At 39.6% G+C, this 24,848-nt stretch overlaps 1 protein-coding gene across 1 annotated transcript; it reads right to left on the bottom strand.

The window, feature by feature from the left end:
- Window positions 1-13,012: 13,012 nt before the first annotated feature.
- On the bottom strand, window positions 13,013-16,032 carry RTL3 (retrotransposon Gag like 3). The gene is given in 6 exon segments (XM_088028559.1): window positions 13,013-13,353; window positions 13,356-13,411; window positions 13,413-14,062; window positions 14,135-14,266; window positions 14,269-14,619; window positions 15,973-16,032. Coding segments are annotated over 6 exon segments (1,590 nt in total).
- Between the last annotated feature and the right edge of the window lie 8,816 nt (window positions 16,033-24,848).

Here is a 24,848-nt window from a genome sequence, read left to right as displayed (position 1 = left end):
TCTAGGATTTTGATGGATTCCTGTCTCACATTGAGGTCTTTCATCCATTTTGAGTTTATCTTTGTGTATGGTGTAAGAAAGTGGTCCAGTTTCATTCTTTTGTATATAGCTGTCCAGTTTTCCCAGCATCATTCATTGAAGAGACAGTCTTCTTTTCATTGCATATTTTTTCCTGCTTTGTCAAAGATTATTTCACCATAGAGTTGAGGGTCCATATCTGGGCTCTTTATTCTGTTCCATTGGTCGATATATCTGTTTTTGTGCGAGTACCATGCTGTCTTGGTAATCACTGCTTTGTAATATAGGTTGAAATCAGGCAACATGATGCCCCCAGCTTTGTTTTTATTTTTCAACATTACCATGGCGATTCAGGGTCTTATCCGATTCCATACAAATTTTAAGATTGTTTGTTCCAGCACTTTGAAAAATGTCATTAGAATTTTAATTGGGATGGCATTGAAGATATAGTTTGCAATGGGTAGCATAGACATTTTAACAATGTTTATTCTTCCGACCTATGAGCATGGAATGTCTTTCTATCTTTTTGTGTTTTATTCACTTTCTTTCAGGAGTGTTCTGTAGTTCCTAGAGTATAGATCCTTTACCACTTTGGTTAGGTTTATTCTGAGGTATCTTATAGTTTTTGGTGCTATTGTAAATGGAATCATTTCTCTAATTTCTCTTTCCACAGTTGCATTGTTAGTGTATAAGAAAGCAACTGATTTCTGTGCATTGATTTTGTATCCTGCCACATTACCGAATTGCTGTATGAATTCTAGTAATTTGGGGGTGGAGTCTTTTGGATTTTCCACATAAAGTATCATGTCATCTGTGAAGACAGAGAGCTTGAATTCTTCTTTGCCAATCTGAATACATTTTATTTCTTTTTGTTGTCTGACTGCTGTTGCTAGAACTTCTAGTACTATGTTGAACAATAGTGGTGAGAGTGGGCATCCTTGACATGTTCCTGATCTGAAGGGAAAGGCTCTCAGCTTTTCCCCATTGAGAATGATACTCGCTCTGGGTTTTTCATAGACGGAGTTTATGAACTTGAGGAATGTTCCCTCTATCCCTATACTCTGAAGAGTTTTAATCAGGAAAGGATGCTGTATTTTGTCAAATGCTTTTTCTGCATCAATTGAGAGGACCATATGTTTCTTCTCTCTCCTCTTATTAATGTGTTCTAATACACGCATTGATGTGTGAAAGTTGAACCACACTTGCATCGTGGGGAAAATCCCTCTTGCTCCTGGTGGATGATCCTTTTAATGTATTGTTGGATCCTATTAGCTAGGATTTTGTTGAGAATTTTGGAATCCATATTCATCAGGGATATTGGTCTGAAATTCTCTTTTTTCATGGGGTCTTTGCCTCGTTTGGGGATTAAGGTAATGCTGGCCTCATAGAATGAGTTTGGAAGCTTTCTTCTGTTTCTATTTTTTGAAACAGCTTCAGGAGAATAAGTATTATTTATTCTTTGAATGTTTGGTAGAATTCCCCAGGGAACCCATCAGACCCTGGACTCTTATTTTTTGGGAGGTTTTTGATCACAGCTTCAATCTCCTTACTGTTTATGAGCCTGTTCAGGTTGTCAATTTCTTCCTGTTTCAGTCTTGGCAGCTTATAGGTTTCCAGGAAGGCATCCATTTCTTCCAGGTTGCTTAATTTATTGGCATATAGTTGTTGCAAATGATTTTAATAATTGTTTCTATTTCCTAGATGTTAGTCATGATCGCTCCCCTTTCATTCATAATTTTATTAATTTGGGTCCTTTCTCTTTTCTTTTGGATACATCTGGCCAGTGGCTTATCGATCTTATTAATTCTTTCAAAGAACCAGTTTCGTTGATCTGATCTACTGTGTTTCTTGTTTCTAATTCATTGATCTCTGCTCTAATCTTAATTATTTCTCTTCTAATGTGTGGCTTAGGCATCATTTGTTGCTTTTTCTCTAGTTCTTTAAGGTGTAAAGTTAGTTGGTGAATTCGTGATTTTTCTATTTTTTGAGTGAGGCTTGGATGGCTATGTATTTCCCCCTTAGGGCTGCCTTTCAGTATCCCATAGGTTTTGGACCAATGTGTTTTCATTCTCATTGGTTTCTATGAATTGTTTAAGTTCTTCTTTGATTTCCTGGTTGACCCAAACATTCTTGAGCAGAGTGGTCTTTAGTTTCCAAGTGTTTGAATTTCTGCCAAATTTTTTCTTGTGGTTGAGTTCCAGTTTTAAAGCATTATGGTCTGAGAATATGCAGGGAATCATCTCAGTCTTTTGGTATTGGTTGAGACCTGATTTGTGACCCAGTATATGATCTATTCTGAGAAAGTTCCATGTGTGCTCGAGAAGAATGAGTATTCTTTGTTTTAGGGTGGAATGTTCTGTATATATCTATGAGGTCCATCTGGTCCAGTGTGTCCTTCAAAGCTCTTGTTTCTTTGTTGATTTTCTGCTTAGATGATCTGTCTATTGCTGAGAGTGGAGTATTGAGGTCTCCTACAATTAACGAATTATTTTCAATATGACTCTTTATCTTGGTTAACAGTTGGCTAATGTAGATGGCTGCTCCCATGTTGGGGGCATAGATATTTACAATTGTTAGATCTCCTTGTTGGATAGACCATTTAAGAATGATATAGTGTCCTTCTGTGTCTCTAACTACAGACTTCAGTTTAAAATCTAATTTGTCTGATGTAAGAATTGCTACCCCAGCTTTCTTTTGAGGTCCGCTGGCATGGAAGATGGATTTCCATTCCTTCACTTTCAGTCTGGATGTATCTTTAGGTTCAAAATGAGTCTCTTGTAGGGAGCATATGGATGGGTCCTGTCTTTTTATCCAATCTGCAACTCTGTGCCGTTTAATGGGAGCATATAGGCCATTCACGTTGAGAGTGATTATTGAAAGATATGAATTAATTGTCATCATGTTGTCTGTGAAGACATTGTTTTTATAGATTGTCCCTGTAAATTTCTGTTGTATATCACTCTTGGGGTCTTTCTCCTTTTATAGAACCCCCCTTAATATTTCTTTCAGGGCCAGCTTAGTGGTCACATATTCTTTCAATTTCTGCCAGTCTTGGAAGCTCTGCATCTCTCCATCCATTCTAAATGACAGCCTTGCTGAATAAGGTATTCTTGGCTGCATGTTGTTCTTGTTTAGTTCCCTGAATATGTCTTGCCAGGCTCTTCTGGTTTGCCAGGTCTCTGTGGATAGGTCTGACATGATTCTGATGTTCCTCTGTGTACGTACAGAATCTCTTCTCCCTAACTGCCCTTAAGATGGTTTCCTTAGTTCTAAGATTTGTGAGTTTTACTATTATATGCTGGGGCGTCGGCCTGTTTTCCTTGATCTTGGGAGGGGTCCTCTCTGCCTCTAAGATATGAATGTTTGTTTTGTTCCCCAGATTAAGGAAGTTCTCATCTATGATTTGCTCAAATATATCTTCTAGTCCTCTCTCTCCACCCCTTCAGGGATCCCAAGAATTCTGACAGTGGAACGTTTCATGGTGTCACTTATTTCTCTGATCTATTTTCCTGGATTTTGAGTTGTTTTTCCCTGGCTTCCTCTTTTTCCTTCTTGTCTATTAATTGGGCTTCTAGATCACTAATTGATTCTTCTGCCTCACTTACCCTAGCTGTTAGATTATCTAGATTAGATTCGATCTCATTGATAGCATTTTTAAATTCTGCCAGTTCAGCTTTCATTTCTAACCTCAGGGACTCTATGTTGCCATTAATTGATTTCTCTGAATTCCATTTCCGACATCTTGGTTATATCTGTATCCATTTGTACATCTGTGGTGGAAGTCACAGTCTCTGAGTCTTTCCTATTTTGGGGGTTCCTCCTCCTAGTCATTCTGTTGAGGGGTGGTTGAGGGAATGGACAGAGTCCAAATTATTGACCACAACCCAAACAAGATGCACCTGTTTTATAAGGACCTTAGGGTTGTTGGCCTCTTGTTCTCCCAGCCTGTCTTCTGGGGGAGGGGTCTTCCACGCTGTTACTCAGGAAACCCTGTTTGGGCCGAATTGCCCTGCCCCCTGTGGGGGAGGATGGACTCAGTGAGAATAGGTTTTTGGGGGCTTTTGTTCTCTGGTGGCTTTCCCTGGCGGCTTTCCGCCTCTCTTCCAAGAGTCAGAGCAGAAGAGATCGTTTCCAACCCTCTGCCTTAGAACAGAGACATTGCAGTCTGTTCTTCAGTGAGCTCTCCAGGCCACACTATCTCTGTTTCTGTCTGTGCTGCTATAAACTGCAGTGTCTTGGGTTGTGCGCCCCTCAGCAGGGCTCACAGTCCTTGCCTCCAGTTCTGGACACCGGGGCATGTCTCTCCCCTTTGTAATTCTAAAACTGCCAGCCACCCCCAGTTTGCCCGCATGGCCCCCGACTCCAGGTTTCAGTCCGGGAGCTGCCCTAAAGTCCTTTCCCACCGCTACTTGTCTGCGAGTCTGTGCCCTGTCCCCAGTGCAGGAGGCTATTGTTCACTGGTTGTGTAGGATCCCAGCGGCTCAGCTCCCTCCCCCTTCCGTTTATCTTCGGACATGTGTCCGTGGCATCACGGCTTCCTACTTCGTACCTTGAAACCAACCGCCTGTGATAATTCTGTTTGTAGAGATCCAGATCTATCTTCTTATATCTCAGGCTGATTTTGTGGGTGTTCAGAGTAGTCTGGTAGATATCCAGCTCAATTCTGGGGACTGGTTGGACTAGGGTCCCCTAATCCTCTGCCATCTTTTTCCTACCTCAAGAGCTGGCTTTTCTGCATAGTGTCCCTTCCACCTTCAGTGTTCCTTGGGAGACCAGGTTTTAAGTCAGTTGCCCCATTATGTCCTTCTTCTGAAAGATTGGAAATCTTTCTGAACATGAAAATGTGGTGCAGGAAGGTTAGGAGAGGCTGCACCAGGTGAAAGGTGCAGAAGGGAAGCCAAGATTAGGTGAGGGTTGTGTTCTTGATCTCTAATCCCAGGGCATGGGACTCACTTTACATTCCAGATCCATCCTTCACTGGATTGGGCATGGTCTACCATGCACAACAGTGTGTGTGTGTGTGTGTGTGTGTGTGTGTGTGTGTGTGTGTGTGTGTGTAAAAAGAATGAGTTGGTAAGGGTAGGTTTGAGAACAATACTTCTGAACCCATCTTGAGATTCCCAGGGGTGGGTGCTTGAAGCAAAGACCAAATTTCTTAACCTTTATAAATTCTGGGTTTTTCTTCTTGGCTTCCAGAGAAACCATAAACCATGACTTCTTTGTGGTGCCCAGAGCCAGTGCCCTACCCTGCTGCAGTGGTGATTACCATGATATCATGGTAGCTAAAGGAAAAAAGGTTTGTTTACATGCTATGAGATCACCACAAACCTACCTCACTGTGTTGAAAAAGGGCAAATGCAATAGAATGCATTGGGTGATGTGTATCTGATCCTGGGTTCTTGTCTCCCCCAATCGCTGCCCCCATCTAGTTATCATATTTGTCTGGGCTTTGTAGGACTTCAGGAATAGCTGACTGGGTGATTGCTATCTGGCATGGTTTGTAAATATAATGTGTTGGTTTTCTCCATATTCTTTTGGGATTTTATTATTCACAAACTTCTTTTTGTATTGAGAAAAATAGCCAAAACATCTTTGATGAAAGTTTCCGCACAAGGAAAAGAATCTGGAACACAGCTTGGTGACCCCTCTTCAAGTGTAAAGGTCTTGAACCATTCTTACTTTTGTGTTCCCATTCCCCTATTTCCTATTTTGGGCCAGACTTCTGTCCTAAAAACTTGGCTCTTACCCTATCCCGTCTTCCATCCCCCCTCCCAATAAAATCTCCCACACATACATATTTAATGTGTGGTGTGTCTCCTTGACTTTTAAGTGGTTTGTGCAAAAATCCTGAAGAAGCTAAGAACACTCCATCCCTTGTTCCCCATCTCCTTTTCAAGATCATTCCTTGATGTGATTCATATTAATACACTTGTATTTGGATGGATCAAACCTAATTTAATTTCTAATCTTGGGGTAGAGAAAAGCAGAAGCAACGAGGGGGGCTTTCCATGTAGAAACTGGGGCCAAGAGACCAAGAAAGGAAAAATGAATGCATATCCAAGTCACTCAAGAAATTTTATGTGGGTGCAAGAAACTTATGTCAAAGTGGCTGCAAGACTATGTAATAGGAGACAGATGAATATAACTCCCTGTTTACTGCTAGAAACCAAAGTTTTGTGTGAAATCTTGAAATTTACTGGGAAAGGGAGAGAGTATGAAAGCTTATACCTATTTGTTCTTTCCCTCATCCCTTCCTTTCATTTCTGCACTGCAGGAGACTGAGCCCTCTTGGGTTTTAGTGACTCCATCACAGGGGAGTGTTTGTTTGACGGTGGGTTTTGCTGTGCTGGGCACTTCCTTTCTCACTTTCTTTTGTTTTTTTTTTTTAACACAAATGCTGACCCTTTTCCCTTCTCTCATTACCCTGGGAAAATACAATGAATAAATAAAAACTTATTGGTTAAAAAAAAGTATTGGAACATTTTAATATTTTCCATAGAATATTGTTAATTCTTAAGTGGGATTTTATTTGGCCTAGTTCCTAATTGGCCTCTCTCCCATTACTTCAGACACATGTCCAGTTTTACAGCAAAAGTCAGTGTTACAAATATAGAAGTTGAAATACAGAAATTCCCTTTGGTATTTACCTTTTTGGGAATGCCTCTAATAATATTAGAGTTCAGCTGCCTTTTCTTCTAATAATCAGAAGAGCTTCACTGGCAATACAGCTGGTTCATTGTTGCTTATTATGTGGTATTTGTGGTATAACTGACAGGAAAAAGCAATGTAAAAGGCAAAGAAAAATAGTGAGATCCGGTATAGAGTTTCAGACATTCTGTTCTGAATTTACAACAGTGGTTGTAAAATTTCATGCTTTCTTTTTCTTATGCAAATTTTAGGTTGCCAGATGTCCTGTGCACATTTGACTATTTTGTGTCTCTGTGCCATATCCCATTTTCATCTGTATCAGAATACATAATGGTTCTCCCATTTGAGTCATGTCAGGCACATTTGACTACTGCTGGCACTTGTTCCACCCCTCCCGCCCCCACCAACCTGGTTGGAATATATCACACATTCTCTAAACTAAAACTCTTCACTAAACTTTCTCACATATTTGAATTATTTTGAGGCAGAATAATAAAGTGAGGACCCTGTTAGTCATATTAAATGATGACAGCGGTTGTTTCCTGTAGACATTATGACTTACTCAAAGGTCAGTACAGTTTGACATTTTAACTTTCAATTGTTTTTATGTAGAAATCATATAAATAAATTCAAAATGGAAAACATGACAGTCTTATGAGTTTCACCTTTTAATTTAATTTTCTTTCAGTGGGGACATGAAGATTAATTTGTTCTGACTTGTTTTCTCCAAGTTGGGCTAAATAGATGAAAAAATAAGCTCAGACCAATTATAGTAAGTTCTTATTTAGGTGATATACCTCAGGAAAGAAGTAGCATTTTAAATAATTTTAAATAATATAATATTCTGATAGAGTGCTGATATATATATATATATATATATGCCAAAGTAGTTATTTCTGTATTCAAATAATTTGATTATAATAATACCAAAAATCTACTTAATACAATAATTATATAAGACCTAAATGAATATTGCTTTGATTGACAATATAGAGTACTGGCAGATAACAAATACTTACTAGATGTCTGTGAAATTGAAATTAATTTAAATAGGCATTTTATTTATTTTTCATTATTAAATATGTGTTTATTACTATGAGCCAAATGCTTTTTATGATGTTTATTTGCTAATGGCATTTTCTTTTGTATAAATGGTCTTTTGCAGATCCATTTATTGAGGTAGGTCTTAATGTTTGTCTTAATAATGTTATGTACTCTATATAATTTAAATATTAAAATTTTATATATTTATTAAAATTATTGTTCTGTTGATTGCTTTACTTTAGGTTTTTTCATTTGAGCATAGTTGACACACAATGTTACATTAGTTTCAGTTGTACAACATAGTGATTCAACTTCTCTCTACCTTACGCTATGGTCACCACAAACATAGCTACCATCTGTCACCATATAACACTATTACATTATCATTGACTATATTCCCTGTGCTGTACCTTTTATTCCCATGACTTATTAATTCCATAACTGGAAGCCTGAAACAGGCATTTTAGTACCATGGAGGTCCTTGGGGTCATTATTACAAACATAAGTTATTTTAATACTTTTTATTTAAACAGCATTTTTAACTTTCATGATGTTTTGTCAAAATAAGCTTTTTCATTTGATGCTTTCTCTACCTTCATTGGGTAGGTAAAGCAAGTATTATTATTCTCATTTCATAAATGAAATAGGTCATACAGCCAGTAAGCAACAAACTCAGGAGTTTAATCCTAATATCCTCACCCCTAATTTTCTGACCCCTATATTACCCTTGTCATTTAATATTTGATATTTAGCAATATGCTAGATATCAAATTTTATTACAGTAGGAATTTTTAAAATCATCTAACCCTACAAAACTTTTAAAATCATACTTTTGGAAATATACAGGTTCTTTAAGGATATACTTTTAGAAATATATAAAAACATACTTTGAGAAATATACAGATATTTTGAGGACATAAATCCCTCCATGGAATGACCATGACTACTTCAGGTGTACTTTGATAGCATGAAATATGAAATATTTTTTAAGGAAACAAACCAGGAAGGGAGGTTACCAAAATATATAGAGATTACTTTTCCTATTAAAGTTTAAACTTAGGAAAGTTAGCTAAAGAGGGAACTGTTTTCTCTGTTTCTGCGCCAGTCTTGCAGAATATATAATTTCTGAAAATCCTCTCCAGTTAGAATCTTTAAAATTTGAAACTGAAGAAGTCCAAATGGAAAGGCAGTTTCTTATAATTTATGAGCTCTTATCCATTAGACTGTAAATTTTTTGATGTTTGGGACATCTTGTGTATATGTGTGCATACTCCAATGTCTTGCTCATACTACAAACTCAAACATTTGATGACAATTGGGCTTAATTTACTTTTAATTCTTTGCTTTTGATGATTTGAGCCTATCTTCATAAAATCTAAGAAGGTAAAAATAATGGGGGTACTTTATCACTTTCTCTGTTATTTTCTACATTGCTATCAAATTTCTAAAATATAAATGAATCATGTTTCTTTCCTACTTAAAAAACTAATTTGTGAGATAAGGGGCATATTACTTTTATGTTATAAACTTCTGATATATATGAATTTGTTACAATGAGTGTGCATTACTTTGCAGCAAGAGAGAGAGAAAAAAAGCACACCCAAATCTAACACAGGAGAATAACAAAGATTCCAGTCCCAATTTCCCATAGGATAAATTTTAAATGCTTTATCCAGGTAGACAGGTCTTTAACCTGAAACTTTCAATTTCCTTGTTAAGTTTCATCTCCCCACCAACACCCACCAGTCACCCTCCCCACATGTACACACATTGCTACTCTCCAGTGAAATAGAACTATCTTTTCTAATGACACCATTAGTTTTCCCTCCAACTTGCTTTTTTGTGTGCACTTTATTCAATCTAGAAAACCATGCCTTCCCTTTTGTTTCCAATGAGATTCCTTCGAGACCCAGCTCAAAACACACTTTTTTAGTCCATAGCAAAATTAGTGCTCTCCTCTGTATACCAGGAGTGCTGTGTTGCACAACAGCTTCCCCTGTTAACTATGGTCAGAGTAAGAACCATGAATCATACATTAGACATCTTTGTACCTCTCTTCCTCTTTCTCCATTCTTTGCCTGACACATTGAAGACATTAAGTAAATGCTTGTTAAATGAATAAATAAATAAATGCACTAACAATTTAATATATTTTTCTAAAGTAATATAACTCATGTCTAGTGAATAAATATTGTTAGAGTGGTTAATAAAGAGTAAAGTTTATTCAGCCTGAGAAGCAGTGTGGTGTATTGGCTAGAATTCCAGCTCTGAAATGAGACAGATCAGGGTTCGTTTTTAGCATCTACGAATTCTTAGCAGTGTGACCTTTGGAAAGTGACCTCACCTCAGTGGGTTTCACTTCACTGATTTACATAAAAGGGCTAATAATACCCAAATCACTTAGTCCAATGTCTGGCAAAACCCAGATGCTTATTAAATGGTAGTTATTACTGTTAATTTTATCATCTCATACAACATTTCAGTTTGGTATATATTTGTTACCATCACACATTTTATTATCTATGCTAGCTGTGTGAAAGGGGGCTGTGGCATTAGTTTAACAAAAGGAATTTTTCCAGGAGATGAAATAGAAAGTTTGGGGGCTAATGGGGTGGAGAGGGGCTTGGGAGTAAGATCAAGGGAACTGGAGAAACAGAACTACTACCCATATGGTTCCTTCAATTTTTATTCTGAGTCCCCCATCCCCTTTTCAGGGTTATCTCACTTAGCTCTCTGCCACCACAATCTCATTTGGCCCTTACCACTGCATTAAGGAAATTGGCATGATGTAGGAAAAAGGGCATAGGCTGTAAAGACCAAACAGGTCTCCATCACTTACTAATTTTGTGACTTTGGGCAAGTGAACTGGCCTCCCTGGGACTCTATTTGTTCATTGATAAAATAGGAGCAAACATACCTACTACACTAGGTTATTATGAGGCATAAGTTAATGTATATAACAACCTGGTATTATAGCTGGAACATATTAGGTGCTCAATGAATGGTAGGTTCCTCATCTGTTTCCTTCTAGGTTTATGACTATATATTTGATTATTTGTCTAAGTAAGAGGCAGAATCTCCTTCAAGTGGCTTCAGAAGGAGACTCCAAAAAGAGTGTTGAAAACACAGAGGAAAAGCATTAGAATCTACTTTGATCATTTTTTATATCTTACCTGGAGATCCCACCTTTCCATCTCCCCACCTTGTAGTTTGTGGTAATGTGTATGTATGTGTGATTTAAGTCAGGACACTACCCCCTCTCAGGTCCATAAGGACAGAAGTTCCTTTCACTGACTTGGCTCTCTCTGTGTGTCATACAAGCAGCATGGCTAGCAGGGTGGGGCAACTTGTGTATGTGGGAGAGGTATAGTTGGCTACTAATGATCTGCCTGTGTTGAAATTTGATTCCTGCTACCCCATCCTTATGCACCAGCAAGAGCAGATTAACAGGCAGAGCCCTAGGACAAATGTCCCTGGTGCAGGGAATAAGACCTTGTCACTTTACTGGGAAAGTTGGGTCACTGAGGGTTCTCATTACCTTCTTCAGTGCTTTTGTTTGGTTAACTTATGAAGTCCAAAAAGTTTGCTTTTGAAGTTGCTCAATATTTCTGTTGCTGCTCCCTTTATTTTTGTAGGATTTTATCCTCCTCTCATTCCTGCCCTCTACACCACCTAGCCCTCACCTGAACCCTTTCCAACATTTCCTCCCAATCTTCCCCAACCCTCTTCTCAACCTTCCCTCTACCCTCCCTCCTAAACCCTTTTCCCTCCACCACAACCATTCCTCTACTTTCTCTATTTCCCCCAACCCCATCACCCACTGACCTGGCTACCCCTGGAATATTCAGGATCTCACCCAAACTTTAAACCTTTTCCAATCTCTTCTCTCCCAATTTACTTGTCCCTTCCCTCTTCCCTCAGCTAAGCCATGAAATAACTCACACATCAGTAGAAATTGCCAATGTTTATTGATTTTTTTAAAAATATCACTTGCAAATTTGTTTTCTTTATTGAGAAAATGTTGCAGTTGTGATAAAGAAAATCTTGATAAAAAACTCAAGTCAGCCTAACAACTACACTTTTTCTTTCTTTTTTAAAGATTTTATTTATTTGAGAGAGAGAACATAAGCAGGGGGAGGAGCAGAGGGAGAGGGAGAAGCAGACTCCTCACTGAGCAGGGAGCCCGATGCAGGGCTCAATCCCAGGGCCTTGAGATGATGACCTGAGCCTAAGGCAGATGCTTAACAGACTGAGCCACCCAGGCACACCTCAACTACACTTTTTCAATGTTAGTTCCTAATATCTATTCTCATGCATCTTATTAGTATAAATTGTAATTAAAACAGCCCCACATTAAGGCAGAGTTCAAGGTGGGGGCATGCAGAGTTGGTGAAAAAAAGCAACTCAAAATCATCAGGTTCATTGCCTGATCTGAGATTATTGCATAATCTGAGAGGCAGGGTTATTATGCAAGTACCCTTAGTTCCTTGCCAGAGATTCAGTGGAAGATTCTTTCTTTAAACAAATATTTATTTATTTATTTATTTGAGAGTGAGAGTGAGAGCACAGGGAAGGGGGAGGAGCAGAAGGAGATAGGACCTTAAGCAGACTCTCACTGAGCTCAGAGCCTAACATGAGCTCTATCTCAAGACTCCAAGATCACGACCTGAGCCGAAACCAAGAGTTGGAACCTCAACTGACTGTGCCACCCAAGTGCCCCATCAGTGGAAGATTCTGAGCAGCAAATGCTGATGACAGCTGAGGTAACAGAAAACAGGTTGTTAAGCTCAGTCATGAGGACACAAGATCTATTCAGCAATTATTTCATCATGACATCTTCTATTCCACCTGTGCCTGAAGCAATTGTGGTGACAATAATGGGATGGAAAGGACACAGTGAGGGGACTCCACTCAATGTTTGAATCATGTGTTTTAAGCCAGTGAATTCCAAGAATCAGAGGGTGCTGTGGTGCATGAATAATATCAAACTGGAGCTCTTCAACGTTGTTTACAATTTTAACTTCCACAGATGGTGTTTCCTTGGTTATGGGTCCATTAATCAGTAGATGACCATTTATCATTTAAAGCATCAGAGGGAAGATATTATTGTGGATGGGCAGATTCTCTTGAAGAACGACAGAATGGTTAATGCTGTTTCTATAGGAGCCTGGATCCACCATTGCTTGCTCAAAGAACTGTTGTCTTCCCAGTTGGAATTAAACAGTAAGTCATAGGGTATGAGACATGGATGTTGGAAGTGAGGGGGACCCATATTTGTAGATTGGCCTGCCTGGGTTCCCCCTTACTGCCGGGCCTCGATGTTTCCCACCTGCTATGCACAATGAGTCTTGACAGGGCAGTCTCTGGCAAAATGACCAGGATGACCATAGTAGAGGCACAAGTGACCTTCCCAGCAGTGGGCCTGTTCAGCTTCACTGAGATGTAAGCTATTGCTTGCAGCCTGCACCGGCTGGTTTTCAGCTAGTAAACTCTCAGGCCCAGCTCTCTCCTCAGAGAGACTTGCTCCTTGTGGATTTGGATCAGGCTTACCACTTAGCTTCTGTTCTAGACACTGAGTGATCAGATCAGATAGGTTGGTGGCTGCTGGGCTTGTGTGAGACAGATCATCTGGGACAGAACTTCAAGCCCTTCCTGAAATTGGATGTAGAGAATGCTTTCATTCCAGTTTAGCTCTTGAGCAGAGATGGAAGTGGGTCACATACTGGTGAACAGGATCCTCCCCTTGGCAAGGCTGATGGATGCTGTGACTGGCATGTTCTATGTTTTCTGGACTGTCAAAAGTATCCTGGAGCACTTCTATGAAACTTTCAAATTGCTCCAGGAGGGCACTTTGGGTATCTAGTAAGGGCTAAAAACACATTCCTGCCTCACCTGAGAAGCAGTTGCCAACAAAGCTCACTACGGTTGCTTCAGTGGGATACAGGTGCCCTCTGACTCTCATGTAACTATTGAATTGAACCAGGAATTCAGAAAGCTTCTGGGCATCTCCAATGAAGGCTAAACAGTATTCTAGGGAGAAAGCTTCACCCTCTAACCCACTGGGGGACTATGGGAATTCTGAAGCTGCTGATGTCAAAGCAGCTATTAGGCCCTCCAGGGACTCCTGGGGTGCTGAGGGCTCTAGGAACTCCTGGGCATCTAAAGGATCCAGAGGCTGGTAGGGCACTCCAGTTTCGAGAGACTCCTGGAGAGTTGGAAGCTTAAGGGGCTCCAGGTATTTTGGGGTCTCCTGACATTCTATAGCCTCCTGAGTCTCCTGGGCACATGGGAGATCCTGGTGCTCTGAATTTTGGGTCTTCTGGGTCACTGGGACCTCCTGGGTATCTGGGAGCTTCTGGGCCTTCTTAACTTCTGGGGGCTTGTAGGCCTCCTATGCCAAGGGGGGCTTGTGGAGTTTCTTGACCTCTGGAAGATTTTGAGATTTCCAGGCTGCTGAGTGCTCACAGACCAGTGAAGGTGCCTGTGGCTTATGGATTGCTGGAAGCTCCAGGGACTCTGGGTCTGCTGGGGGTTACAAGGGCTTCTCGGTCTCATTTCCTGGTGCTCCTGGGCTGCTGGGGTCTTCGAGGCTGGGAGCTCCTGGGGGTCTCTGAGATTTTGGGAATCCTCAACTTCTGGGAATTCTTGGCACTCCCAGGCTTCTGGGAGATCCAGGTTTTCTAGGGGTTTCTGGGGTTCCTGGGACTTTGAGGGCTTCTGGAGTGGTTCAGCCTCCTTGGCTGCTTGGGGCATCTGGAGCTCTGGGATCTGAGCCTGTGGGGCAACATTTTCTTCCATCAGTCACTGCAGTTGGGCCTGCAGAAATTTATTCTCCAATTTCAGAGCAATATCAAAGCCTGCTAAGTCCTCTACTGTATTTTGAGGAAATGGGCTTGGTTTGGCAGTTTGCTACCAAGAGAGATTGGGTGGTTTTTCTAAAAGCTCCATTTAGAAAAAGCTCCCTTCTAAAAGATGTCAGACTCTGTGACTTTTCCAGGAGGTAGGGATTTGGATCCCACCAAGGTTGATTACCAGGTCATTGGGAACCTCTGGAGCTCAGCAAGGGAGATATGAGATATACTGTAAAGAGAGTGGGATCTGAGGATCAGAAACTGTGGAAAGCACTCATTTAAAATAAATTAGAACAAAACCTGCCTAACAATGCTGGGTTTCCTTTACTATAGGCTCATATTCATGAGTTGAATCATATATGCTCATTCTGACCCCATGACATTTTAAGAACAACATCTGATCCAGACTGTGTATGTCATTTTGCTTTCTTCTTTTGAAACTTACCATTAGAAGCAATTTCTCCATATTCTTTTCTGTTTTACATAGTCTCTAATTTCTTATGTCTGTTTGATATCCCAATGTAAAATGGATTTTAACAGCTGCTTTCAATGACTAAATCAAATGTTTGAGCAATGTGGAGATTTTAGGCTCTGTGGTGGGTCAACCCAAGAGATATTTTTGGGTGGCTGAGGTAGAAACTCTTTCTGACACCTCAGAAATTATACCACAGAAGTAACTGCACAAGATCAGCCTCAGGAGAAAATAAGCAAAAGTTGACTAAATATATATATATGCTCAGCGGACACATGCATATTATTTATAAATGCCTCAAAATGGTTAAGAAAATAATCTTTATAAATGTACATTACCATTCAGAGACTTAGTCCAGGAGCTCAGCTGTCTGTGTACCCATCGTTGAGGAGGAAAATGTGTAAATGGCTGTGGAGGCTTTCCTTTTCTGCACACACTGAACTCAAATAAACACACCCACTCCCAGAAGACATTCCAACTTTCCTCTGTAACGTAGCTATTTAGAGTGTGGAAGAGGTTTTTTTTTTTTTTTTTGACAATACCTTACAGTTTAGAGCTGCAGGGAAAGTGAGATGTTGCACTGATGTGAGGCAGCCTGATGTACTCAGTCCTTGGTTAATTTAATAAATATTTGGCTAGGAAATTAGGAGTAATACCACTGCCCTTGTAAAAAGTTGCAAACATTTCTGAATGACGACAGTGATTTGGGACTTTATTTTTTATGTCTGTCTCATGTAACCTCCTCTTACTCCATCCACACTAGGCCATTTGTTTAATTCTCAGAGTGCAGCCTGCAGTCCCTCAGCCCCTTCCCCATCCTACCTACTTAGTCCCTAAAGTCCCTTCCTGCAATGCTTTCTTCGGATCTTTACCATGAATAGATCTAGGCAAGGTATAGTAGGTAAGATTGTGGCTGAGGCCAACTTTGTTGAAAGGTACCTGTAGTAAGTCTTGCAGGGACACTGGCTTATTCTGAATGTCTTTGCCCAGGCTTCTCATTCTTCCCTGAGCCATTCATGTGCACTAAGCAAACCCAGGTACCCCACTAAGGGCTGGCCTCTTGAGAAATGACCTCGCTCAAGATCTCACCTTCTCTTCTCAAGACAAATTATAATCACATCCTGAACCTGGGCCACGTGGCCATTTTAGGTAGAGCTAAGGGACAGCTATTTTTGTCTCTTTATTAGAGTGGGGTTGGAGATTGTCTTTGGCAACTTCAAATCACATATCTAGTCAGTTGTGTTCCCAAGTCTCCTTTAAAAATAGTTCCACATTAGTCAGCATAATGGATAAACCCTGGTGATGGAATATGCTCAAAATCCAGCAAATTGACTGGACTAACTGAACCAGAATTCAGAGGCTTTGAAAAAGGAAGTAAAAGTCAAGTTATATTCTCTCCCTCCCTTTTAATGTTTTAGTCTTTGGAAACATACCGCACATAAAAAATATCACCATCATCAGAGAATAATATGTTCTATTTATGTGAATTTTTCAGATTAATGAAGCTTTCCCTTTGAGAATCCAAAACACACAGTTGAGATTTACATTACCAATTAAAAAATTTAAATATTTATAGCCTGCATTACACTTCTTTCTCCATTCTTAAGTAAATGATTTTGAATATAATTTATTTTTAATGGTTTGGGGGTCATAAGTACACAAACCAGCTCCTTTACTGTGCTGTAACACCATATTGCCTTCTGAAAGCTGCTGAGAGGTATGAAGTAGCCTGTCCCCAAATTAAAAACATCAAAATTTCTATGCTTTCCAATTGTATATAATTTCTTTCTTTGTATTTTTTCTAATCTTTTGCTATCAGGCTATCTCATAGTCCTTCACACTGTTACCTGTGTGCTTGTACATACTAAATATAGATAAATTTGAAAATTAATCCTAAAATTTAGTCTAAAACTCAGTTTATGAAACTGTAAAATGGAGGAGTTGTTAATTATATTTAACTTTATAGAGTTGTTGCAAAGATTTAGTGAAATAATGCATGTAAAAGGCTTAGCACAGTGTTTAGTAGCTAGTAACATGTAATAAAGGTTAATAATAACAATAATAAGCTGTAGCAGATGTAAACTCATTTTAATTTATTATTTTTAATTATCTGTGAATTAGTAAATTGGATAAGTAAACTTGCTAGAATTGTGTAGGGGCTGAGAAGGGGCTCTCACATGAAGAAATATACAGTGCATGGCTTTTATGGGATAGATTTTTCACCACTCAGAAGCTTTCTTGTTTTCTTTTCTTCCTGGCTGAGTTATGAATGATTTAGTTTACCAAATAATGCTTTAGAATCAGAACTGGAGGCACTTGAGCAGGAAGATGAGATGATTTAACAAGGGGATTGTGGAGTAACCAAGACAGATTTTTAAAAAGTCCAGGAACTAAAGCAGTGGACAATGCCTTGTCCACAGGCATATTTACCCAGTGGGTAAACATAGGGACATTTCTCTTCACCCCCACCCTCCTGCTAAAGAGCAAAGACCAAATTCAATATCTTTAAGTACAAGTTCCAAACTGCCTAAACTTACAGAATTATTCTCTTTCGAATAGAAAAAAAGAACTACACTGACTTTTGTCAGCATGACTAAAGTAGTTTTAATATCCTGAATTAGTCAAAGTAAGAATAGGGAAGTAATAACATTGAAATTCTGTTTCACCTGCACTTTAATCCTTTGTACACTCACAACACTGAGATTTATGGAGTTTTTACAATGCTTAGGAACACATTCTAAGTAAATGAGTTTTTGTTAACTGGGCAAATGAATTTTTAGGGAAGCATGAGATAAATGTGTTCACTAAACAGTTATAGAAAGACTGCATGGTTATGCTCAGTTATGTTAATAAATTATACATGCTGATTGTTAGCTTAGGGAGAAAAGAAAGATTGAATAATTTGAAATTCTACTTTGTACACTGCACTAAGAATCATAATTTGGGGGGCAAATGTACAATCTAAAACTTTTCATGTCTGTGTCAGTGTCTTCCTTCCCAATGCTGGCTGAACTGTATCTTCAAGCAACTCAGGCTCCTGCCCCTCCTTCTTTCTGCCCTGGAAATAGTCAACAAGACAGGTTACCTGACAGGTCTCTGGCCCAATGCCCAGCTACCCTTTGGGGACAGTCCTACTCTGGTGTCTATTTTGTTCAACATGATATTTCTATGGTTGCATTACAGCTTGCAGCACTTTTGTGATTTTAACCCATAATGTGCTTAGTACAGATTGAAAGTTTTCATTGTCATCAACACTATATAGCACTAGGACAGCTGGAGTTCCCAAATTCCTTTCCAAAGCTTTCCAAGAATTCTTACTCATATGACTGGGATCCATAGCACTTGGTAGAGTAGTAGGAACATGTTCTACCTTAGTACAACTCTGAAGGAGTAAAAATTTGTCACCCTTTTATCTTCCTATCTTCCTTTATGACATGTACCATCTTCCCATCCTATTTCTTGTCCTAATCATATTTATGAGGCCTTTCCCTTTGATCCACTGTCACTTTTGGAAATGAATCCCTACTGAGATATTACCTCCTAGGGTTCTAAAAAAAACTTTCTTGGGGCATTTTCATTTTCATAGGATATTCTGAAAGGCTTCAACCCCTCAAGATCTTTCTGTTTTGAAAGATGTTCTGGGACAGAGACACCATTTTAACATCCTTCAGATTATACCATTCAAGTGGCTCTGTATTTCATTTCCTTATATGAATGGTCCAATATGCCTTCTAGTGTTAGCAGATTTGCTTAATGATTTCAATGCTGTGGCTTCATTGAACCCTGATGATGTGCTAGCTAAGGGCTGAGGGAACCACCACCATGGCATAACAAAGGAATATGGGGCCTTTGCTATAGTTCAACTTGTGGGGATGTCTTATTATCTGGCCCTCTCCTCTACTTCCTGGATCCCTATCTCTGAGGTTTGCCAATGCTGATTCACCCAGAAAACAGACAAAGTCAGAGCTGATAGCATCAGCAAGGCAAAAGAGAGAGGAAGGAGGAGAGGAGGGTGGAGGAAGGATGGTGGGGTTAAGGAGAAGGAAAAATAACAGAAGGTCTAGAAAGAAGCTTTAAAACTGAGCATGTGTACAGTTTGGTCATTTATTCTTTTTAAATTAATTAATTAGCTAATTAATTAATTTGAGTGAGAGAGAGCACACGATTGGGAGGAGGGGCAGAAGGAGAGGGAGAGAAGCAGACTCCCCACTGAGCATGGAGCTCAATGTGGGGCTCGATCTCATGACCCCGAGATCATGACCTGAGCCAAAATCAATTGTCAGCTGCTTATCTGACTGAGCCACCCAGGCTCTTCTTCATTTTGGTCATTTAAAGATAAAATTTAATTTTATGTGTTTATAGCAGCAATGTCCACAATAGCCAAAATATGGAAAGAGCCCAGATGTTCATCAACAGATGAATGGATAAAGAAGATAAGAAGATGGGGTATACACAATGGAATATTACTCAGGCATCAAAAAGAATGAAATATTGCCACTTGCAGTGATGTGGCTGGAACTAGAGGCTATTATGCTAATTGAAATGTCAGTCAGAGAAAGACAAATACCATATGATTTCAGTCATATGTGGAATTTAAGAAACAAAACAGATGAGCATAGGGGAAAGGAAGGAAAAATAAAATAAGATAAAAACAGAGAGGGAGGCAAACCATAAGAGACTCTTAACTATAGGACACAAACTGAGGATTGCTGGAGGGGAGGTGGGTAGGGAGATGAGGTAACAGGGTGATGGACATTAAAGAGGGCACTTGATGAAATGAGCACTGAGTGTTAAATGCAACTGATGAATCACTAAATTCTACCTCTGAAACTAATAATACACTATATGTTAATTAAGTTGAATTTAAATTAAAAATTAACTTCATGGTTTAGCATATTAAAAATCACATGATAGAAGACTACTTCTTAGTGCTTAGGCTTACCTGTAAAGGCCTTAATCAGGCAATGGGGGTAGTATGGTCTATATAGAGTTATAGACAGCTAAAGGGATGGTGATAGACCCTCATTAGAACTGGAGAGGAACATTGGAGTGTATTGATGAGAGATGCAGCAGTGAATGGGGTGTTGAGGAGGGCAAAGACCCAACCCTGCCAACTTTACATTTTTGTTGTGTGGTACAAATGAGATAATAGTTGTGAAAGTGCTTTGAAAAAATATGCTAATGGAAAGAAAGCAGGCTTTGAAGTAGGGCAAGCCTAAGGTTCAATTCATAGTTCTGCTCTTTACCAGATGTGTGATCCTGGCCAAATTACTTAGATTCTCCGAGACTCATTTTCCTCATCTGGAAAGTAGAGGATAATAATAGGTCATTATTTAGTTGCTGTGAGGATTAAAAATAATGTTCATACATAACAATAGGCATTTGCTAAGTTGTAGCTGATAATAAAATCATATTGATATAAAAGGGATTACCACTAAATTTCATGTATCAGCTCATCTATAGCATTCAAACAAAATTCCTCTCAACTTTTTTATATAAACCTGCCATAATTAATACAATTGTACCACAAATATTTATTGAACATCCAGGCAGTTAAAAGCATGATGCTGTGTGTGTGTGTGTGTGTGTGTGTGTGTGTGTGTGTGTGTGTGTGTGTTTGGGGCGTATATGCTATAACCTATGTGGAGTTTCTCTCAAAGAGTGTAAGGCCAGTAAAGCAGGCAACATATGTACTTTATTATTAATAATGAAGAAATTTCCCAGTGCTAAATGCCATATAAGAGATACAGATAAAGTCCTATGAAAGTGGAAAAGAGAGAGAGCTTGTGAATGTGGTGAGGTGGGTGGAGAAGGAGTGAAGGGTAGAATCTGGGAAAGTTTAATAAAAGTGGTAACCCTTGAACTGAGCTTTTGGGTTGGACTTGAAAGGAAGGTAAGATTTTATCATCCCGCTATGAAGGTGAAATTAGAATGGATGAATAATAGGACATTACCAATGGAATAAACAGCAAAAACAAAAGCATAAGGTTAGGAATTGTAGCCTATAAATGGATAAACAACAGTTCAGTTTGAATGAAGCCTAGGGTATATGAAAGAAGTGTATAATTCACAGATGCGTAATGTAATACATAGCTATTCAAAGAGAAAGTTGAGATTTAGCACAGAGATGACAGTAAAAAGCAAATGTGGACCACATATACATGGTCAAGAAATCTGTGATCCTGGCAATTTCAAACTTCCATATATATTAGCTTTTTAAAAAAAAAAAGATTTTATTTATTTATATGAGAGAGAGAGAGAGAAACAGAAAAGGAGGAAGAGAAAGAGAGCCCAGGGGAGGAGCAAAGGGAGAGGGACAAACAAACTCCACACTGAGCATGGAACCTGACGTGGGGTTCAAGCCCAGGACCCTGAGATGATGACCTGAGCCAAAATCAAGAATCGGATGTGTAACCTACTGAGACACCCAGGCATCTCTGCCCTATATATTTTCTTAATTTACTAAACTACTGGTTCCCATTAGCTCCTCCTCTGAAAAAATATCTGATAGGCCTTGGGAGCAAGATGGTGGAGGAGTAGGAGACCTGGATTTCCTCTGGTCTCAGAAATTCAGCTGAATAGGGATCAAACCATTCTGAACACCTACAAACTCAACAGGAGATCGAAGATAAGAATAGCAACAACACTCTGAACAGAAAAGCAACCAGTTTCTGGAAGGTAGGACGTGCAGAGAAGTGAATCCGAGGCGATATTTGGGAGGATAGATGGCAGGGAAGGGGGCCTCCGTCGGACGCTTCTGGCAAGTGATAGAGCCGCGGAGCACAAAATCAGAGCTTTTAGAAGTCGGCTCCACTGAGGGACGTCGCTCCAGTGGCTAAGCGGGGGGTGGAAACCTCACGGGACAGTGTGGTCTCAGAACCCTCAGGGTCACAGAAAGACCGGGGGTGCCTGAGGGTGGCAGAGCTCCCAGATATTGGAACGGGGAAGCCGGCTGCAGAGACGGAGCCGAGGCGCGGGCTCTCAGCTCGGGGTTGCCATAAAATGTGATCTGCGGCCCAGTCTGGCCACTGCTCCTCCAGCAGGGAGCAAACAAGTGGCAGAGCTGGGGAGACTCCCTTTCCTCCCCCGGGAGGAGCAGCGCAGAAGAGCACTGCAGGGATCTCCTGGGTTTGGAGACTCCACACGGGGTCGGGTGCCAGATATAGAAACGCTCAGTCACAGGCCGGCTGAGCACAGAGTATGGCTGGAGACCGGGGAGACAGGAGTGACTGCTTTTCTCTGGGGGCACACTGAGGAGCAGGGCCCTGAGTTCTCAGCTCCTCCGGGCAGAGATTGGGAGGCCACCATTTTCACCCTGGTCCTCCAAAGCTGTACCGAGAGCTTGCAGGGAACAAAAGCTCCTGAGAACAAACCCGAGCAGCTTGCTTAGCCCGGACTCACGAGGGCGGGGCAATTCCGCCTCCGGCAAAGACATTTGAGAACCACAGCAACAGGTCCCTCCCCCAGAAGATCAGCACAAACAGCCAGCAAGCCAAGACCAAGTTTACCGATCAAGGAGAATGGGAGAACTCCAGCGCTAGGGGAATACTGCACATAGAATTCATGGCTTTTTACCATAATTCGTTAGTTTTTCAAAGTTAATTTTTTTAACTGTTTTTGAATTTTTCTTTTTCCCTTTTTCAACCAACATCTTATCAATCCCTTTTTTAAAAAAATATTTATTTTTCATTTTTAGAGTCATATTTTTATCCCTTCATAGTAGTTACCCTTATTTTTGGCATATATATATATAGGTTGTTCTCTCTAAAATTTTGAGATACAGTTTCTTCTAACAGATCAAAATATACCCTAAATCACTAGTGTATGGCTTTGTTCTAGTCTCCAGCCTGATCACATTCTATCCCTTTTGTTTTCTTTTTTTAAAATCTTCTTCTTTCTTTTTAAAAACAACTTCTTATCTTATCAATTCCTTTTATAAAATCTTTTATAATTTTCATCTTTACAGTCATCTTCCAACCCTCATTGTATCAACCCTTATTTTGTACATATATGTCTTTCTTCCTTTAAAATTTTAGAAGGCACTTTCTTCTAACAGACCAAAATACTCCCAAAATCTAGTGTGTGGCACTGATCTATGCACTAGCCTGATCATATTTGATCATATTCCGTTTTTTTTTGTTTTGTTCTGTTTTTGTTTGTTTTTATCTTTTTCTCTTTCCTTTTTTTTCCCTCTTTCTTCTTTCGTTCCCTTTCTTGTCCACTGGTTTCAGGTCTTTTCTGATTTGTATAGAGTATATTTGCTGGAGACGTTGTTAACCTGTTAACATTTTGTTCTCTCATTCATCTACTCTCCTCTGGACAAAATGACAAGACAAAAAAATTCACCTCAGCAAAAAGACAAGAGGTAGTACCGTCAGCCAGGGACCTACTCAATACTGACATTAGTATGATGTCAGACCTAGAGTTCAGAATCATGACTTTAAAGATATTAGCTGGGCTTGAAAAAAGTGTGGAAGTTATTAGAGAAACCTTTTCTGGAGAAATGAAAGAACTAAAATCTAACCAAGTTGAAATCAAAAAGGCTATTAATGAGGTGCAATAAAAAATGGGGGCACTAACTGATAGGCTAAATGAGGCAGAAGAGAGAATCAGCGATATAGAAGACCAAAGGATGGAAAATAAGGAAGCTGAGAAAAAGAGAGATAAACAACTACAGGATCACTAGGGCAGAATTCGAGAGATAAGCGATACAATAGGATGAAACAACAACATAATTGGGATCCCAGAAGAAGAAGAAAGAGAGAGAGGGGCAGAAGGTATGTTGGAGCAAATAATAGCAGAGAACTTCCCTAATGTGCGGAAGGAAACAGGCATCAAAATCCAGGAGGCACAGAGAACCCCTATCAAAATCAATAAAAATAGGTCAACAGCCCGACACCTAATAGTAAAACTTACGAGTCTCAGAGACAAAGAGAAAATCCTGAAAGCAACTCGGGAGAAGACATATGTAACCTACAATGGTAGAAACATTAGATTGGCAACAGACCTATCCACAGAGACCTGGCAGGCCAGAAAGGACTAGCATGATATCTTCAGAGCACTAAACGAGAAAAATATGCAGCCAAGAAGACTATATCCAGCTAGGCTATAATTGAAAATAGAAGGAGAGATAAAAAGCTTCCAGGACAAACAAAAACTAAAGGAATTTGCAAACATGAAACCAGCCCTACAAGAAATATTGAAAGGGGTCCTCTAAGAAAAAAGAGAGCCTAAAAGCAGCATAGATCAGAAAGGAACACAGACAATATACAGAAACAGTCACCTTACAGGCAATAAAATGGCCTAAATTCACACCTTTCAATAGTTACCCTGAATGGAAATGGGCTCAATGCCCCAATCAAAAGACACAGGCTATCAGATTGGATTAAAAAACAAGACCCATCAATATGCTGTCTGCAAGAGATTCATTTTAGACCAAAAGACGCCCCCATATTGAAAGTGAGGGGGTGGAAAATAATTTACCATGCTAATGGACACCAAAAGAAAGCTGGAGTGGCAATCCTTATATCAGACAAATTAGATTTTAAACCAAAGACTGTAATAAGAGATGAAGAAGGACACTATATCCTACTTAAAGAGTCTATCCAACAAGAAGATCTAACAATTGTAATATCTATGCCCCGAACATGGGAGCAGCCAATTATATAAGGCAATTAATAACAAAAGCAAAGAAACACATTGACAACAATACAATAATAGTGGGGGACTTTAACACCCCCCTGACTGAAATGGACAGATCATCTAAGCAAAAGATCAAAAAGGAAATAAAGACTTTCAATGACACACTGGACCAA

Source organism: Eumetopias jubatus, unplaced genomic scaffold (assembly GCF_037043125.1).
Source record: "Eumetopias jubatus isolate StellerSeaLion01/CBP00866 unplaced genomic scaffold, mEumJub1_p1.0 scaffold_11, whole genome shotgun sequence".
NCBI classification, from domain to species: Eukaryota; Metazoa; Chordata; class Mammalia; order Carnivora; family Otariidae; genus Eumetopias; species Eumetopias jubatus.
The sequence above is the reverse complement of the archived record's forward strand: the minus strand, read 5'-3'. Positions and strand labels throughout refer to the sequence as shown.